At 29.2% G+C, this 20,024-nt stretch overlaps 3 protein-coding genes across 5 annotated transcripts; 1 reads left to right on the forward strand and 2 right to left on the reverse strand.

Annotated features, from left to right (window-relative positions):
- The first annotated feature begins 250 nt into the window (after positions 1–250).
- LOC103577551 (solute carrier organic anion transporter family member 1A6) lies at positions 251–4,874 on the forward strand. Its single transcript, XM_008558237.2, has 7 exons — positions 251–840; positions 905–1,120; positions 1,500–1,761; positions 1,852–1,996; positions 2,080–2,573; positions 3,221–3,482; positions 3,545–4,874. The coding sequence occupies exons 1-7, from the start codon at positions 579–581 to the stop codon at positions 4,775–4,777; spliced, it is 2,874 nt and encodes a 957-aa protein (XP_008556459.1). The 5' UTR covers positions 251–578; the 3' UTR covers positions 4,778–4,874.
- A 66-nt stretch (positions 4,875–4,940) lies between these two features.
- LOC103577552 (solute carrier organic anion transporter family member 74D-like) lies at positions 4,941–9,470 on the reverse strand. 2 transcript variants are annotated; one of them, XM_008558239.3, is made up of 8 exons: positions 8,667–9,470; positions 8,443–8,552; positions 7,893–8,344; positions 6,928–7,720; positions 6,285–6,648; positions 5,977–6,078; positions 5,131–5,251; positions 4,941–5,051 (listed from the first exon to the last, which is right to left on the reverse strand). In XM_008558239.3, exons 1-7 carry the CDS (start codon positions 9,004–9,006, stop codon positions 5,139–5,141), a joined length of 2,274 nt encoding a protein of 757 aa, XP_008556461.1. In that variant the 5' UTR covers positions 9,007–9,470; the 3' UTR covers positions 4,941–5,051; positions 5,131–5,138. The 2 variants fall into 2 exon arrangements, with proteins under 2 accessions (XP_008556461.1, XP_008556460.1); XM_008558238.3 differs by having other exon boundaries at positions 4,941–5,251.
- Positions 9,471–13,130: 3,660 nt separating this feature from the next.
- On the reverse strand, positions 13,131–19,148 carry LOC103577553 (solute carrier organic anion transporter family member 74D). 2 transcript variants are annotated; one of them, XM_008558240.2, is made up of 8 exons: positions 18,933–19,148; positions 16,861–17,107; positions 15,946–16,383; positions 15,576–15,823; positions 15,223–15,502; positions 14,918–15,113; positions 13,812–14,392; positions 13,131–13,380 (listed from the first exon to the last, which is right to left on the reverse strand). In XM_008558240.2, the coding sequence occupies exons 1-8, from the start codon at positions 18,933–18,935 to the stop codon at positions 13,211–13,213; spliced, it is 2,163 nt and encodes a 720-aa protein (XP_008556462.2). In that variant the 5' UTR covers positions 18,936–19,148; the 3' UTR covers positions 13,131–13,210. The 2 variants fall into 2 exon arrangements, with proteins under 2 accessions (XP_008556462.2, XP_053593282.1); XM_053737307.1 differs by lacking the exon at positions 18,933–19,148 and adding an exon at positions 17,473–17,662.
- Positions 19,149–20,024: the final 876 nt, after the last annotated feature.

The raw sequence follows: 20,024 nt of genomic DNA on the forward strand, positions 1-20,024 counted from the left end.
GAAAAATGAATTTTAATACTGGAGTAATTGTTTGTTAGGCTTAATTATTCTCATTTTGATTATCCGGACTAATGTCTCTAGATTTCAACTAACATACGTAATTCTCATTCACCATTTAAAACAAAATATATATACGACCGAGATATTTTATCTTTTTATCAGTATCTTTCTTCATATCTACAACTATACTCAGATAAGAAAATCCATATCCAACGGTTAGTATCTTCGCTGTCTGTGAATCAGTCTTTATACAAATGTTACATTTAAAACTATACCATACACACTTATAATTCAATAAAACTACAAAAACAATCAAAGTTATCATTACCAGTAATTGAATAGTTGACAAAATAAAAGGAATAAAAAACATAAAAATTAATACCTTTTTTTTTATTAATGAAAATTTTAAATGATCTCGTGCTGACTAACTCTTTACGTGTCCAAGTTTCTGGAATCGGATCATGACAGAGCTTATGACTCACATAAAAGTGTTATCAGCCTCGGTGTCGCGTAAAATTTGAAATCTGGTTGGTTAGTAAATTACTAAATTATTAATAAATAAAAACATAAATAGAATAATGGTCTTGGGGACAAGAGAGATAATGAGGTCGGATGAAATGGAGGGTGAGTTATCTGGGCCAGCCCATCCGATTCCCAATGAGTCGTTGGATTGTGGATGCGCCCAATTACCTTGTCCCAAATTAGCCAAATATGCAACGAGGAAATTTTACGTTGGGATTTTGTGTTGGATTGGAATTATTCAGGCTGCTGGTCAGGCATATTTTTCACTCACCAGTTCGACTATTGCAAGGAGGTTCAATTTTCCATCAAACTCTATTGGTAATTTAATTTGTTTATTAATAAATAAATAAATCGATAGCTAATTTTTTGTAATTATTAATAGAATGGATGACATTATTTACTGAAGGCGTCGTGCCATTTATTCTCGCTCTCCCTATTGCCTATTGGGGTGACCGAATACACAGAGCAGCTTGGACAGGGGCTTTAGTATTAATCCAAAGTGTTGGTTTCTTTTTTATCATCATTCCGCATTTTAGTCATTCATCTCCACGAGTTGTTGAGGAAACTACTAATGTTACTCATTTATCTCTTTATTCTGGTAATTATCGATTTTTATTATTTATTTCTACGACGCATAGTAGAGGCCGAGCAAAATGGGGATGGTTATAAAAAAAAAAAATATATAATTCCTTTTGATCCTGCAAATACGAAATTTTTTTTTGTCACTTATATTTAAAGAGAGTGACAACAAATTTCAATTTCCATTGATAATTTTTTTTTTCATCTATAAAAAAAAAAAAAAATGGGGTAGCGTCAAAACATAAAAGAAAAATTTTTGGAATCTGAAACTGCTTGAAAATAATTTCGAAAGTACGAAATTATAATTAAAATAAAATTTTTGGTCTCCAATCCTCCCCCATATATATAAAAAAAAAATCATTTTACCTTAAAATTTTCTTTATTTTCGTCAACTTCAGAAGACAATCCCGAGCTTTGTTCAGTACCAGGACTCGCTCGAGTGCTTGTAGAAGAAGAGGGAACCTGTTATTTCACTCTGACAGTTGTTATTATTTCGCAAATAATCAATTGTATGGGTAACATTGCATATTTGGCACTAGGAATATCTTATTTGGATGACAACACTCGAAAAAGACATGTTGCTATTCCAATTGGATTTTTATTGGCCGTAAAAATAATTGGAATGCTATTGGGTTATTTGATGGCCTGGGGATGTCTTAGGTGAGAAATATTTCAAAAAAATTCAAACTCAAATTTATATAACTTTATTGATTCTTAATAAATGTATTTATCTACTTTGATATATGTTAGGATAGACGCTGATGATCTGACAGTTACGATTCAATCCTATCGTGAACAATTTGGCGCTTGGTGGCTCGGATGGCCAATTTTAATGATTCTGCTCGTTATTCCTGCATTAGCTCTTGCATTGTTGCCACGAAGACTTCCTTCCGAGGTTAAAAAATTTCTCAAAGTTTTGATTCTTAGAACTAATTATTTTATTGTTTTTATTGAATTTGATTTATTTTTTAACAAAAGGTTGTCGAGCAAGCCGCAGCATCTATTCTTGACATTGCCGGTCGCACTAGTCCTCTTACCGAATCAACAGTTTCTGATGAGACGAAAAAATTTGGTGACACTGGTTTCTTTTCTTCATTGAAAAGACTTCTGACAAACAAAATTTTTCTATGCAATACTTTTTCCAGTATTTTTAGTATCTGTGCGATTGTAAATTTTGCGTACAACGAAGATTTATTTTTGGAATCCCGTTTCTATGTACCTCGGCCCTCGGGAATTTTTTTGGGCTTCAGCGACCCCTTCACATCGCGAATAGTTGCGATTATTTTTCGTCCAATAATTATTGGGTCAGTTATTATTGCATCTGGATTTATAATCGCTAAAGTCCGTCCGCGTGCCAAATGGCTAGTGTCTTACAATACTGTGATTGCAATTTTAGCAGCAACAATTATTTTTTCTTTGGCTTTTATTGATTGCAAGAAGCCGCCTATTTTTGGTTCAAAGTCTTATGGATCGTAAGTAATTTTAAATATTTTTAGAAAATTTTATTTTTGATATTCTTGAATTCTCTTATTACGAAAAACGATTGAAATCGATTAGAAAAAAAAAATTTTAAATACATTTTAATGCTTTTGAATACTTTGAATATTTTTGAATCGCTCATCTTATGGGCATTTAAAATTGTAAATCGTCTTGAATGGTTTCTCTTAATCAGGGATTATCTTCAAGTCTGCTGTGTACTCTTAGTACCAAAGCTATTGTGGTCCGTAAGCTTTTCATTTTCTTATACGTCAGATTTTAGCTGCAATTAGCTTCTCATTAAAGATTTAGAGTATATGAAAAACTTCAAGCATATATACTGCTGTGATTAGGAAGAAGGCAGTAATTTTGCTTACTGCCTTTCCACCTTACCGATGTTAATTTAACATTAGTTGAATAGAAAAGCAGTAAGTGAAGTTACCGCCTTCTTCCTAAGCATGGCAGTATAATTATTTAGTATTAAAATCATCATTACCTCTTAACTTAAAAAATTATAACCTGAGCTTGATAACCATTGTCTGCTTTCAAGAATGTTCAAATTAATCCCAACTCCAAAAGTCTTAGAGTTATATATTTTATTTTTACAAAAATTTATTTAATAATTTATAAAATTTTTTAAAAGGTTCTCTTTATTAGAATATTGCAATAGAAATTGTCGATGTTCAAAGGATGCTAATTTCCGTCCAATTTGTGACACAAAAAATGTTGCAATTTTTTTCACGCCTTGTCACGCTGGCTGTACAGGCATCGATACAACAAGTGAACCAAAAAAATTCACAGGCTGCAGCTGTGTTAAAAAACTTCCTGAATCATCGAATAGTCCTGAAGTTATTGAAGGTCTTTGTGATTCGACTACATGTCAAATCGGCTGGATTATTTTTGAGGTTTAAAAATAGATTCTTTACAAATATAAATATTATTATTATTAATTTATCTACTATTTTAGGTCAGCACCATTTTAGCTTACACTCTGCTATCATCAGGAGCAATATCAAGTTTTTTGATCAGTTTACGCTCAGTATTTATCCAAGACAAAGCACTTGCGATAGGATTCTGGATAACTTTGACAACATTCATAACATATATACCCGGAAAAATGTTTTATTGGCAAATAACCGACTGGACATGTATTCATAGAGGAAATTCTCAATCGTGCCACTTACACAATACTAATCTCGGCTCTTATTTGTCATATACAACAACCTTTTTACTACTACTCGCAATAATATTTCAAGTACTTACTTTCTTCTTTTGTAAAAAATTACGTATTTATCGCGAAATAGAATTCGAATCTCGTGACGCAGCTGAAAATTCATCACAAATACGATCAATACCACTTGAGACACTTTCAAATCCAGATGATTCTAGTTTTGTGCCAAATGTTTCTAGTTCTGCGGTAACATCAAGTAGCGCAGTCGCAACTGGTGCAGGAGTAAGTGGACAAAGTTCTCATGCAACAAACAATTCATCAGACATAATTGAAATAACTGATTCCGGAGTGATTCGTAAAGTTAACGGCCCATTGAAATACGGACCTGTAGGACCTGGTGACTCGGATCAAAATAATGACACCGATGAACATGACCAGAGTTTAGAATTTCACAATAAACGTGCACCGATTTCATTGACTACAGTTTCTTATCGACGTTTAAAATTAGATTCAGATAACGAAACTAGTGACTCTAGTGGGTCAGTTAAAAATTTTCATGCGCACAAATCTATTGTAGAAATTTCATCGAAAACAGAAGACACAAAAGTTAAACAGATTCCGGTACTCGCTGGATTCTCGCGTACCGATGACATAAAATTCGTGAGAATTGAAGATAAACGCAAAACCGGTGACTTTAATGAAGTAGGAATACCGATCGTTGAGTATCCATTAACTTCAGTAAACTCGCGAAGCATTGGATCTATTTTAACTTCTCCAGAAATGACCGAGCATGCCAGAAGATTTAGATCAAAAAACTATCCAAGACGTCGCAAAGCGGAACCAGGCAGTGATGGCTTGAGAAACAGACCCTTGTCTCCTCAGCACACGTCTTCCGGTTTCGAAAGTTCAGCTTCCGACTTGCATAACGATCCCAATATTTCTGACGTAAGGCAGTTTTCAAAGTCAACATCAAACCTTGGCCAGCCGGCACGAAAACCGAAACTTCATGGATTTGCCACTGCCTTATAAGATCTATTTAAAATATTTCCTTATACTTTCAATTAAAAATTTTAGTATTTTGATAAGTAAATTTATTGTTTTAAAATAAAATTTTTCATACTATTCATCTATTTATTAATTAACATTTTATCACATACATTTTTTTTTATTTATTACCTTACACTATTCTACATCACTAATTGAATATTATATTAATTATAAATTCATAAGATGGTAATGATAAAAACGAACAGCAGATGCTTAAGGTACGGATAAAGTCACTGAGTAAAAACTCAAAATTTCTCTAAAAAGAAAAAAAATGACTAACACTTTTTTTTTATATATATATATATATAACCGATAAATGGTAAAATATATTTTACAGTGATTCTCATTGTTGATCTTCTTTCACATCATCTAACTCGATATCGTCATCAAAAATTTTGACATCTTTCACAAAATACCATACTCCGATATCAAATAATGTACCAATTGTTACAAAAGCTGTAAATATAAAAATGTAACGATGAGTTATAAAATTTATAAATTTTTATGTCCGTGATAAAACACATGAGATTACTCTGTCCATTTTTTATTTAAAAATATTACGAAATCCGTGTATAGAACCGGGAATTGAATTTTTTTTTTTTCACTAAAATTACATGTTGAGTATCGAATTCAAATTTATGATTTTTCTAATATTTTTAATTAAAATTATACAGGCCGGATTAACTTCAGAATTTGAGTATTGTAAAAAAAAAAATTCAATAGGACGGATGTTTAAATATTTATAAGAAATAAGAGGTAAAATTAAGTGAATTTTTAGAAAAATAAATGAACTGTACACTGTAAAAAATTTTCGGAGTGAACGCGGATTAAATCCGGAGTGGATAACTGCTTATTTATTTAATTCCCTCAGAGTGAAATTTACTCCAAAGGGGATTTTATTTTAATACTAAAACTCGGAATCGAGTGAATGCGGATTCAAATAAAATCCAGTTCCGCGGTAAAAATAAACTTCCGATTTACTCCGTATGCGGGGTGATTTTTTTTTAAACTCCAAGTGATGGAGAGAATTTGGATTTAAATAAAATTTATAATCACTCCGAATTCACTCCCGATTTTTTACAGTGTGTATTAACATCCATTTAAAAAAATTTGAAAAATTATAATTTAATTTTTATCAATCAGTAAATAAATAAATAATAAATAAAATGTAGAGTACTTACTTGCAGCCGTGAAATTCAGTAAATACCTAAGAGCTTCACCATTGTATAGCCAACAATTGCCAGTGCCAGAACAGGTTTTGCCCCAAACGAGACAAGTCTTGTCTGTAACAAAACACCCACGCAAATAATATATTAAAGTGCCACAAATTCCATATCTTGATGATTATATCTCGCCACAAATTGTCGACACGATATAATAACATAATATAATTTTACATCATAACTATATCTATACATATAAATATTAAGCAACAACGCAATAGAGCTCGCGTGTAAAATTACATAGACGTCGCTCATCAATTAATTACCAAGAATGAAGCCAAAGAGTATAGGCGAAGGAATAAACGCGAAGAGACTCATTATCGTCAATCCGAATCCCATTGCTACGGCTTTGTCTCTCTCAGCTACGCATCTGACGGATACCAAGAAATTTGACGCTCGTCCCGTGGCTCCGCTGAATTTCAGCAGACATACAACCGCCAAAAACAGATAGAATTTGTGCATACAGTCAACCGGACATGGTCCCGGTGTCGCTGTCCCCATTTCGGAACCATAATCGCTGTAATTTATTGACGTTGACCCATTTATTGACAATTTATTTAATGAAGCGCGCGAGTATCTCGTTCTTACGCAGCTACAGTCTGTGTAAATTTTAGTCCCATTTGGATTTATCTAAAAATAAATAAATATACTTGTTATTTTATATTTTTTATCTCGAATATTTCTAAGTTTTTATTTCAAAATCCAATATTTACTTGATATAAAAAGTTAAAGATAACAATATAACTGAATTTATATTGCTTTAAATCAAGGGTGAAGAAATAATTAAATAACTCATTCACAGTTTACTCTTTTTTTTGTTAAAAGTTTCGATAAATTTTTTTCTTTTTTAATTTATTATGTTAGCGATTTAATAAAAAATATAAAAAAAAAGTTTGTTCATTTACATACCGTAATTTTTCGACATCCAGCATGACAGGCAGAAATAAATATCTTTCCTTCGTCCGAACAAACCGGATTGTATGTAACGTAATCGCAATTACAATTTTCATTGCACGGAAATTGCGTTTTCAATTCACCGCTATTATCTTGAATACTCATAACCTGATTATCATTTGCCGAGCAGCCAAGAAATGCGTAAGAAATCATTCCCATAACCGAAACAGCGCCGACAATAATATTCCATGCTGCCAAATAACGCGCACGGGGTTTATATTTGCTGATGATTAACCCCGACAACAGGATACCAAATGCACTGAAAACCAAACCGACAGTCCCAGTAATAAGTGATGAGACACTTGCCGATTGTTTGTATTGCGTTTCAATATATTTCGGCATGAAAATCCAGTAGGGCATGTATCCCAAGAAGTAGAACACCGTCGCCAAATTATTGCACATCAGCGTGTTGTTGCTCAGAAGACGTTTGAAGGTTTTAATCATATCTTCAAACGAGGCTGGAACTTCTGGACTTTTTTCATTTTCATCGATACTGTTGCAATTATCAGCATCATCATCATCATCATCATCATTTTTATCACCATTATTATCAATATTTTTTTTTTCTTTCTTCGCTTGAAGTCTTTCCTGCTCCCGATAACTTGCCGTCGATTTACTTCTTTCTAAAGCCAAAACTTTTCGCGCCGCTGCGCGTGGCAACGTTTTTGGAAACAATGCAATTATACTTGCAAATAACATTAGTAATATTGCTAATATTATCCAACCAAGCCACCATGCGCCTAACCATCTATTTTTATTAAAAAAAAAAAAAAAAAAAAAATGATTAGATAATTAATTTAATTTCAAAAATAAAACAAAAAGAGTTCAATATTTAATGGCATAAATTATATGCAAATAATTTCCGGAATTTATTAAAAATTGAACTCTTTTTGCGAGTAATAAATTTTATCATTAATTGCCTAGGATCTGTAGTTGTGATGGAGGGTGTCAAAGTGGGACTGATGTAAAATTTAAGAGAAAATGATGCGAGACCGTATCCGATCGCGGGTCCCAGCATCCGTAGAAAATAAGAAAAGCTTATCAAGACAGGTGTTTTAGACTTTTTAATGTTGTCATCCATGTAGGAAACACCGAGGGTGTAGTATAGCGAGCCGCCAATCCCGGAAACAAGTTGAGCTGTAAAAAGGAGTGCTTGCGGTGCGAAGTTACCGTGAGAGTCATCACATATATTTGTACGGTTCTCCTTAGCTTGACATAGAAACTTTAGTTCGCGGTTCCCACTCCAATTCGTGTTGCTATTATTCGATGAGTTTAGCGGTTGCCCGCCGTATTCCTTGGTCAATAAAAGCGCGTCTTCGCCCGGGCCGTACAAAAAATGTGGAAGCATTGTGAGACAACAAAATATCACCACCTAAATTTAATGGAAATTATTTTTTTTTTTTTTTTTTTTTTGTTGAGAAAAAATCTAAATTTAATTAATTAATTAATTATTTTTTTTAAATTTTTTACCGTATAAATACCAACGGCAATCCACCGAGGTCGATGCCCACGACCAGCATAATAAGATAAGACAATTGACACAAACAGTTGAGAAATATCATTCCCAACAGTAATGAGACCTATAAGTACAGTAAATATTTTATAAATTATTTTTAAACTTTATCACAAAAGATAAAAAAAAAAAAGTTGACTATCAGTAATTTTAAAAATTAAAATAAATTTATACAATTTACCAGTGGTCTTTGACGGAATTTTAAATCTCTTCTCAATAGTCGTAATAGTACCATTGAAATAAGCATAACTAGCACTGAATATGCATCCAAGGACACCGTAAAGAAATACGTAAGCTTTTTTATTGGCAAATTTTTGTAAATTTGGACCACGAAAAAGTCCAATACCACAGGAAGTGTCATCAGTTAGTGGTAGGTCGCGAAAAATATCATCAATACCGCGTAGTGATGTCGGCGACGCTGTTTTTAAATTATTACTGTCCACCATTCGCGAGTTATCCAACAAAAGCTTGCTCTCCGGTCCATTTTTACAATTTGCTTCTACTTTTTTGTTATTCATCATGCACTAAATATTTGCGAAAAATAAATGAAATAAATAGTCAAAATAAATTTTACCAATTCACTAAAATATATCAAGTGGTCCTCATTATCACAGATGCCCAGCGGGCGAACTTAAAATTTTTTTTTAGTATTCTACTGATTTTTCACATCAGCACAGTCATTATTCAATAAAATAAAAAATATAGCATACATAAATACAAATACTATATTGTATAACAATCAACGACGTGTTAATAAAATAAATAAATAAATAAATAAATTAACGAAACTAGATACACTTAAATTCTATTTAGAGTAAAATAGCTTTGAGTGGTGAAGACGATAGGACACACGTGCAAGACAAATTCTCGCTTAGGAATGCGCTTTGACACAATATTCTTTATCGACTGAGCTCATTCACGTCTTATGATGTGTACATATACGACATATATGTATATGTATACGTATATCCATGATAATAATATAAAACTACTTCTCACCCGTAAATTCATCAGTACTCCCACTTTGATATTGTACAGTACCTCTGATTAGAGGTCTACAGTCTAGACTTAATTCTATAATACAAACAGCTTCAAAGATCATGATAGGGTCTTTTAAAAAAGCATATTTATTTTTTAAGTGGGAGTAAGAACGCCTGTACATTCATATAATAAACACGGGTATATTTTTTTTTATTTATACGATTTTGAAAAATTCGATTCAAGTCAACAGTAGAAAAAAAACAATTCAATGACAAGATTTGAAAAATGATTTTTAAAATTTAATTTAAATAATTAATTGTTCTTAAATTTAATATTTAATATTAATTGAATAAATAATGGAGTAATTGTTATTAATAGAAAGCCAAGTAAACTGTTTATTATAAAATGTATATAATAATTTAACCAAGTTTGTAACATAAACTCGATCACTAGTTGACTCTAGCTCTCGAGCACTCTATCCTACGCTAGTAGACCAACCGTCTTGACTATGATCACATTGTGAGTCCATTATGATTTAATAGAACGAAGGTTCATACACTTGGGCTTCCATATACGCTTCCATATATATATATGTATATTTACATATATTACAGACTTAAAAATAAATACCATGCACTTTTGCATTTATAATTCATTATATTTTATACTTATGGCCGCGGTAAATTATAAATTTTTTAAAATTTTAATTAGCAAGTGTTCGGAAATTTTTTTCAGGGCAACAGCAAAAATCAAAAAGTCAGGATGGCCACAAAAAAATTATTTCAAAATTCCCTGATATTTCCCGGTTCTTCAGTAAAGTTTTTCACATTTTTTCCTGATTCAGAAATTTAATTCGTATCATTAAGATATTCAGTTTTTATCATATTTTCATTCAAAATAATTTAACATGGCCTACTTTTGATATTTGATCTTAAAAATATGTAAGTTTAAATATTTAATAAGAAATTTTATGATTAAAATAATTTAAATTATACCAGCCACTAAAATTAAAGGATATTTAAAAAATTCCAAATTTTTAACAGGTTGTAACTCAAAGGGAAATGGTCGTACAACAAAAACAAAAAAAAAATAAATTTTAGTTTTAAGTGTCTAGTTTTCTGATCTGGTTTTGAAATTTTTTCATTATACACGGGTTTGAAGTAATTAAAAATTAATCACAATTATCGAAAAACATTTATTGAAGCCGATAGACTGTTTTTGAGACGAGCAAAAATTTGTAAATTTTTTTTTTCGATGGTTTTCTCAGGAATACTTCGGGAAAAAATTTAAAGACCAGATAAAAAAACTAAACACTCAGGGCTACAATTTGCCTTATTTATTTTTGTTGTATGACCATTTTTTTTCGTGTTACAACCTGTTCAAAATCACTTAAAAATTTTGAATTTTTAAAATATTTTTTAATTTTTAACTGCCGCAATTAAATTCCCGGATACTTTTCAAAATTCCCAGACATTTTCATGATATTTCTCAATTGCATAATATTCCCTGATAATAGTATTTTTTTTTTTTTTTTTTTAAAAAGCAAAATATATAATGAAGTATTTAATTATTATAATGCAAATAATTAGTGAATATTTATGATCTATAACAAGTGGATAAGAAATAAGGAGAAATGTACTTATGGAAAATTATTGAACTGGGCTTATGAGGATGCGTGATATTTGCTAAAGATGATGGCTCGGCAGCAACATGTAGCGACAATAATGCGCGTAGCTGTTGTGTAAATAGTTAAAATAAAAAAAAATGTCGTTTAGTGATAACAACAAAAATGTCGTAAATTATTTAAAATAGCTAGCTTGTATTATCTTGTTAATTATCTATATTTTTAATTAATTTTTGTTGTTTAAATTATTGAAATTAGTCAAACGCGTCAATATTAATTAAAAATAAATATTAATATATTTTTATTTTTATTTTTAATCAGTTATCTGTCGCCAGGTAATGATTACTGTCCAATCGTCGTAAAAATTTCATTAATAAATTTAATGTTCGTTGAATATTACATAGAAACGGTAATGGCAATTTGCATACTAATATGTAAAGAATAAATTTGAACTAAGATTCGTCAAGTGTTAACGTAGATTAAACGTTAAAACGTCTTGGGCTCTTTAAATTAATCATAACATTTAGTTTCATAAAACTAATCATCACACTTTTTATCAAGATAAAAAAAATTTTTTAAATTTAAATCTATTCCGACGTAAATTTAATTAAAAACACAACAAATAATAAGTGGAAAAATTTACAGATTAAGGAAAATTTAATTCTTATCTTTAAATTTATCATAACAAATACAATCTTGACAAGATTAACTCAAGCTACGGTAATTGATTATCAGACAAATTTGACCGATAATAATAATAATAGATATGGGCTTTAAAAAAAGTCGTAAAATGTGAGTTGATATAATCTACTGTCTGTATTTATTATTAAATTTATTTTATTTTTTTTTTGTTTCCTACAATAATCTAATATGTATAAAAATATTTTATTTTTCTCCACTAATAATTTTTTTAATTTTTACATTTTGATTAATTATTTTCATAAAAATTTAAATTTCGCGGTTTACGGATAGCTTATAATTTTAATCAATACATATTCGTATTAAATCAAATTTTTTAAAAAATAATTTATTACATGTGTCAAATATTTAATATTCGAAATTAGGCCGAATCACCAATTACTCCTTAATAATTTTTATTTTAAATATAGACAACACTATTTTTTCAAAATTTTTTAACCTCTGGTTTTTAAACTCCGAGACATATTCTTAAGCTTCGTTAATTTTTTAAACAGAAAAATAAAAAAAATATTATAACTTATTGATCATTAGCTTCACTCTGATTCCCAACAAATAATTTTGGTAAAAAAAAAAAAATTTCAATATGAATATGAATTTAAATTTTAAAACAAAAATTGTAATTAAATTTTCAAAACAGATTTTATTTTAATGTCAAATTTAAGTCATGGAAAACTAAAAATAAAATAAAAATTTTTTTTTTTTTCAATATTTATTAGGCCTCTAAGAAATACTAGAGAGTAGTATTTTAGTTGTTGAGAGTGATTTGGACATTAAATATTAGCGTCAGTATATAAGACGCTACAGGTACTTTTGTTAAATGGAACGAATAAAGAGAAGCGTTTAATAGTTGGTGAAGACGTAACGACATTCAATCGAGTATTTGTGACGACGGAAGAGACGTACACTGAGATCGTCATGTATGCCCTGCTTTCGGTACTCTATTCTCCGACTGGCTGTCTATAGACTTGCTGTACTTTGACTCGGAAGATGTTGATGAGTGATACCTAAAATGGGTCAAGGTCATCTGCATAATGCCCCACTCAACTTATTTTGCATTAAATAAAATCATATTTTTTCTCATTCGAAGTAATTACTTTTCTGTTCAAAATTAAAACCGCAAAAAATTTAAGAATTCTACTTTCATTGACGAACACCACGGAATAAAGAGAATTCATTAGTCCTGAGATCTATAAGGCTTAAAAACTAAAAGGCTCTCAGCAAAAACGCAAACCCTTATTTCCATTTGTTTTTTCAAGCATTTTCAGTCACATCCCTTGAAAACGAATTTTATCCGAGGATCCTCATCCCAGGATTTTTTAAAAATAAAAATAAAACATAAAATATATTTTTATAAATTTATTTAACTAAAAAAATAATATTTATCTATATATTATTTATATTTATAAAACAAAAATTATTATTTATAATTTTTCATTATATTCAATAATTATTTTATCTTTTTTATTATCACTTATTGTCGTATCTTCAAGTATAAAATTTTTACGTTTATCTTCATTGGCTCCATATAAATCCAAATCTTTGCTGAGATAGCAGACACACGTGTCCAATATTACGGCAACGAATGTGAAACCTTCGTCAAATAAATAAATAATAAATTTAATTAATCAATTAATTATCTTAGATCGGGTACCTTTAAAATTTGCCAAAATTTTTTATTCAAATTGTTATTAATTTCGAAATGACATAGCGTTTCTAGGGTAAAATAGGTGACTTAAAAATTATTTATTTTAGGCATGATAAAATTTTTTTAATTAAAATTAATTTATCTACGGTCGTTAAAATCAGAAAAATAATAAGATAATTAAATGACAGAGATTCGCACTTAAGGTGTCGACTAGCGATTTTTTAAAAATTCTGTTATGTTCAAAAAATTTTTTTTCTTTTTTTACTGAAAGAACTGAGAGATGATTGGTAATTAAAATTCTTAAAATTCAATTAATCGCTTAATCCCGTGCCCGTTTCACCCTACGTAATTAAAAATAAAATTTAAAAAATACTTACAGGCTCCAGTTATATTGAATAGATAACGAAATTTATCTTTATCATAATACCAACAATTTCCGGTAGTGCCACATGATTTTTCCCAAATTAGACAGGACTGGTCACAAATAAAACCATAAACTATGGGACCAGGAATAAGTGCAAACAGTGATATGAACATCAGTGTAACTCCTTGGGCGACACTTTTATCTTTTTGCTCGACGCAACGATAATTAATCAGTACATTTCCTATTTTACCAGTTGACATCAAACAATGACAAATCATACTCAGTGCAATAAATGTCATGTATGATTTAACACAATTTCCTAAACATGGTCCCAAGACAACTGAATCTTTTGATATCGTCGTCGAGTTATAATTATTGTTATTATTGTAATTATAATATTTTTCACTATTGTCACGATAGTTTGCAGCATTTGGTACACAACTACAGTTGCCATAGTGCCGTGCGTCAATTAAACTTGTGCATCCAGCGTGACATGCTGAGAAGTAAGATGTCATTGATGCTTCGTGACAAACTGGGGCGTATTTAACGCCCTCACAATTACAACCAAGATTACATACTGTTGTAAAATTAACCCTTTAAATATCAATATTTGCTGCATGTTATTTATTAATATATTGATTCATACTTACGATTAATTTATTACAATTATTTGTCAGAATTTAAAATACAAATTTTTTAAATTTAATTCGAGGGTTCAAATTTAATATAAATAAAATTTAAATATTTAAAAAAAAAAAATGAATTTTTATTCATTTTCATGAATTGATAAATTTAAAATTTCATTAACAAAAAAAATTATTAATTTAACTGAATATTTTTTTCAAAATGAGCTTCCTGATAAAGATTATTATTATTTTTTTACTACTTTAATTTTTTCGAAAGTTAAAAATTTTGGAGCTCTGTTGGTTTTAAATTTAAAAAATATCTAAAGAAAATTTGTATGGCCCACTTTACCCTTTAAAATATTATTTTATATAAAAATTTTTGTGTAAGTGGATTTACTTATTCAAAATTATTTACCGGAATTCAATTAAGTGAAATTTTTTTTTTTTATTTATAAATATTTTTTAAAAAATTAAAAAAATTATAAAAACTTACTCCATAGTAATAGCATTGACTCCCTCAATAGGAACTTGGTCACAACCAATAAAAATATAACTGATCTGTATAATAAAAGCAACAAATCCCCCGAAAACGTTCCAACTCAAAAGTCTTGATGGTCGAGGCTTAACTTTGCTTATAAAAAACCCCGAGCCTAAAAAGCCCAGTACCATACCGACTAGTGAAATCGGACCTTGATAAATTAAAAAAAAAATAAAATAACAATAAAAATAATCAGCCAGTAAATCAAAAACAAAACAGAGCATAGAAAAAAAAATTAATGAATGTAATTAATGTGATACCTGTTATAACTGTACCACCCGCAGCCGAAGTATTAAATTGTACCTCCAGATACTTGGCCATGAAAGTGAAGTAGGGAAGTAGACCAAAAATTCCGAAGACCGCGCTTAGATTGTTACAAAAAAGAATTTTATTTGAAAAAACACGTTTTAGTGTCACTGGAAAATCTTTCAACGAAGGCTGGTGTACGTTTTCTTCCTCGTGGTTCTTGTCAACTCGGGATGTTATCTCGGGCAACCCTTCGATCCCATTGTGGATTTTTAGAGGCAATTCACCTTCTATCTATTTTTGTCCCATTTAATTCATATATTTATTTATAAAAAAGTAAAATAGTAAATATTTATATTAAAATTACCTTATTTTTATTATTGTTTTTATTTTTTTCTTCTTTCGGCAAATGCTTTGGGAACATAGCAATAAGCAGAGCGAAAATTAGAAGCAAACAACCTAAAATAATCCATCCTAGCCACCATGCACCCAACCAACGTGGATCTTTATCAGTTATAACTGGATGTAAATTCGGTACAATGTAAAGTTTCAAGCAAGCGTAAGCTAAAATAAAACCTAGTGCTGGTCCAGTTGTTCTTAATGCAAATGTAAACCCTAAAAATATAATTTTATTAATGAACATCAAAAAGAGTCAAAGACATAAAACTTGAAATAAAGCCTGGATTTTTAAATTAAATTTTTTTATTAGATAATTTAGGAAAAAATGAATTACTCACCGAGTAACATTGGGGTGTTTGATTTTTTTGTATTATCATCAAGATAAGTTTGCCCTAATCCAAAGTACAGGGTCGTCCCAATTCCAAGAACAAATTGTGACATAAATACCAAAAAACGCGGCAATAAACTTCCGTCCATGAGATCTTCCTCGTCACATTTGTCGTGTTCGTTTGAACCGGGGCACAAGTAAGTCGGGCTATTAGTTGAAACTGTTTTAGTTGAATTTAAAAAAACACTCCGATCTAAATACTCTTGAGTTAATGACAGTGCTGACTTGCCGGGACCGTAGATTAAATGGGGAATCACTAGAATAAAACATGATAATGCACTGAATCCTACACCTGCAGCTAGCCATCTTGGACGATGTCCTGCACCACCGTAATACATCAGTATCAGTGAAAGTATTTGTGAGATCTCATTACCCGACAGTATTATACCTGTAAATATAATTATCATTTTTATTTCTGGGTAAATTAATTTAAATTACGTCACTGGAGAAGACGAAGTTACACAATTTAATAAAAAAAAAAAATTTGTAAAAGAGGTTGAGGCAAGTTGGACACTCAGGGTAAAGTGACCCCAAATTTAAAAAATTTACTGTGAATGGAATTTTTACTATGAATCAAAATTTTGGATAATCAATTAGCCCCATTAATTGTTAAAAATTTAAACTCCCTTTTACTCCTCCGTTAAGGGGTAACGTTAACCGATTTTCAAATCAACTTAATTCACGGACAAACACTGAAAACCTAAAATAAAGAGTCTTTAGGGTTTTTTAAAATCGTAACACAGGGCTAAAAATTTCGTATTTTCAAAAATTCTAATTCGTCTCCGAGAAAAATAGTCCCGTTTATTTCCTGAGTGTGAGAAAGATGTCCGGTAGTGCATCCCCTAAGCTTAAAAAAAAAAGTTACCTGTCGTCTGACTGGGAATTTTAAATCGTTTTTCTAACGTCGTCAGCGTGACAACGATATAAATGAAGGCCATAGCTTGAACGAGCCCCAGAAAACCATAGACCAAAATAAATGTATGTGGTGTCGCACGTTTTTGTAACCATTTTGGATAAATACCGCACAGCCCACAGTGGGTCGGTGTTGGTTCAGTCATAACTTTATTCTCAGTCCTTGCGTTTTTATCAATCTCCCATTCAGCTTTCAAGCCCTATGCAAAATAAATTATTTTATATAAATTCCAACAACATATATTTTCTATATCTACTGTAATTTTTAATTACCATTGATTCAAGTAATGAATAATAATAATAATTAAATAAAACCGCGATTGAATTTAATATATATATATATACTGTAGTATTGTTTTACTAAAAAATTGATCTTACATAAGTATTTGTAAGTAATAATAATACTGTCGTCTCAATTTCAATGACAGAATACTTTTCGCTAAGATTTTCATAACAAACATGACCTTATGATAATTTAAAATGTCATAAATTTATTTGTCAATTATTATTATTTATCATTACTAAGACATTGTTTGATAAAAATGAATAAAAAAAAAATATTTACACTATTTTAGAAAATAATTGATTATATTAATGACGATGAACTTGTAATGAAATAAAAAATAAATCTAAACTCGATTAAGGTAAAAAAAATGTAATCTATTGTGATCCACTTTCAGGCTAGTTAGTTGCGGAAACGTGCAGTTAAACACAAAAGCCCACGGTTACTATTCGCTTTTATTTGCCTCTCGACATTGGTTGACAGCTTGACATCTCCTCGTCTCTTACCTTGATATTAAACAGACTATACATTTACATATATATATACAAATCATGTATATTATTTTTATTTATATTTTTTATCAGTAAAAAATTACCATATTCAATGGAATTTCAATATTTTATATTTTTCCGAAAATTTTATTTATTGCTAATTACAAATTGCTCATTATACTATTAATTTGAAAAAAATTTTTTTACTTAAAAGTTTTGATGATAAACATTACTGACAAGTCATAAAAATAAAAAAAAATTTTTTGTGATTATTTAGTAACTATTGACTTAAAAGTTTTAACTAAAAATAATTAAATTAAAATTATGAGATATAAATACTGAACAAGATCATTGTCAGCTTAATTACTATAATAAATATTAATTAAATTTAAAAATTTATACATTCTAAATAAATTTTAAATGATTAATTACAAAGTAAACAATTTATAAATTATCATTTTATCAGTGGAAGTTTTAATTTTTATGAATTAATTTCTAATAGTCATTCAATTTTTTTATTCAAATATTGCTTGTTCACTTTTTATATAATAAATGATTCTATATATATATATATATGAATATGTATAGATTGAACATGTGTAAGCACAATCAATTGACGGGATTTTTCGTAAGCGTTCATGGAGCATACTTCCGTTACTGTAATGACATCACGTGCGCGAGATTTTTCTCTATACAATCAGATTATATGGAAATTAAGAAAATTTATATTACAATAATTATCTACATAACTCCGATGACTTGCAATTGCAATGTACATTAAAATTATTATTTTTTTAAAATATTTAAATAGTATTATCGTTATTTCTTATCTTTAGTATAAAAAATGATTGCAATATTAGTTTAGATTTTTATACCTAAAATTTCTCTATCAGGCTGATATTAATCGAATATATTGATAATTATATTTATACTATCTGGAAAAAATTAGAGTAATGATAACAGTTAATTAAGAACAGATTGTATTGATATTTTGTCCCAATTTTGCTGTAAAAAAATTACAAAGAATAGATACTAATTTGAAAATAATAATAATAAGAATAATGATGATGATGATGATGATGATGAGTTTGAATGTCAACGTGATGAATTATGATATGTTAAGGACGTTAAAAAGAAAATTACTGAAGAATAAAAATGACGATAAATTATACTAAAAATAGTATTAATTTTATTATTATTATTATTTATTTATTTATTTATTTAAATAAAATATTTATAAATTTTATTTACCATAATATCCCTGGTGCTTAGGAAGCCTGGGGATTAAATTATTTTTTTTTAGCCAGGGTGATCTTTTTAAAGCACAACTACTTCACTGGTGTAATGTTTTTTTTCTATTAGTAACAACTTCTCATGAGTTTACTCTTCAAGTACACGATCTCACGGCTAATCACGGGCTTACTATAGAACGAGGAGACTTTGCGCTATGATGATAATCTTCTTGCTCTTGGCCTCTTCACAAACAGTACCTATCACAATTGCCCCCTCCGTAATAACAGTACCATACTTGCATACATATATATATATATATATATATATATATATATATATATACATATACAGGCATATATATTGTGTATAAATCAACGGATTACTTTTTCTCCTGCGTAGAACTTACATTCTAAACTCATTCAAATAGAACGCAAATGTAGGCGCCAAAGGATTTAACTGCAGTGTACCGCCATCTTGTCGGAATTTTTTATATTAAATTACTTTTTTAACGGCTGTTGATAAAAATGAATTTGCCAGATATTCAAATTGAATAATTCCATGACTGATCTTCTAATTCATCAGTTTCATCAAGATTTTCATAACTTTCATTATTATCATCTTCAAAATCTTTATTTTCATCATTTTAAACCGTAGATCGATAGGATAAGATGTCGGTGGGATCAATTTGTAGGGATGACTTGTGGTATAAAATTTTTGGGATCACTTAACGACACACCAAATTTAACATTTTGTTAATAAAAAAAAAAAAATTGTCAGTAGCTAAATAGAAAAAAATTTTTTAAAATTTATTTCAAACAATAAATTTTTTTTTTAAAATAAATAATTTAATTTAAAAATAAAAATATAAGGAAGTAATCAGTTTATTAAATTTAAATATTAATTATTTATTAATGGTACATTAAATTAATCAATAATTACAATTAATAGATATAACAAATAAATAATAATGAAATGAATATTAATTTATTAATTTAATTAGCTAATTAAAATAATTAATAATGTAAATTTAGCTATACATATTTATTTTTCATTTATTATCATAAATGATTGTCAATTAGAGTTGAGATTGAAATTATATTTATTAATTAA

This window comes from Microplitis demolitor, chromosome 3, assembly GCF_026212275.2.
Source record: "Microplitis demolitor isolate Queensland-Clemson2020A chromosome 3, iyMicDemo2.1a, whole genome shotgun sequence".
NCBI lineage: Eukaryota > Metazoa > Arthropoda > Insecta > Hymenoptera > Braconidae > Microplitis > Microplitis demolitor.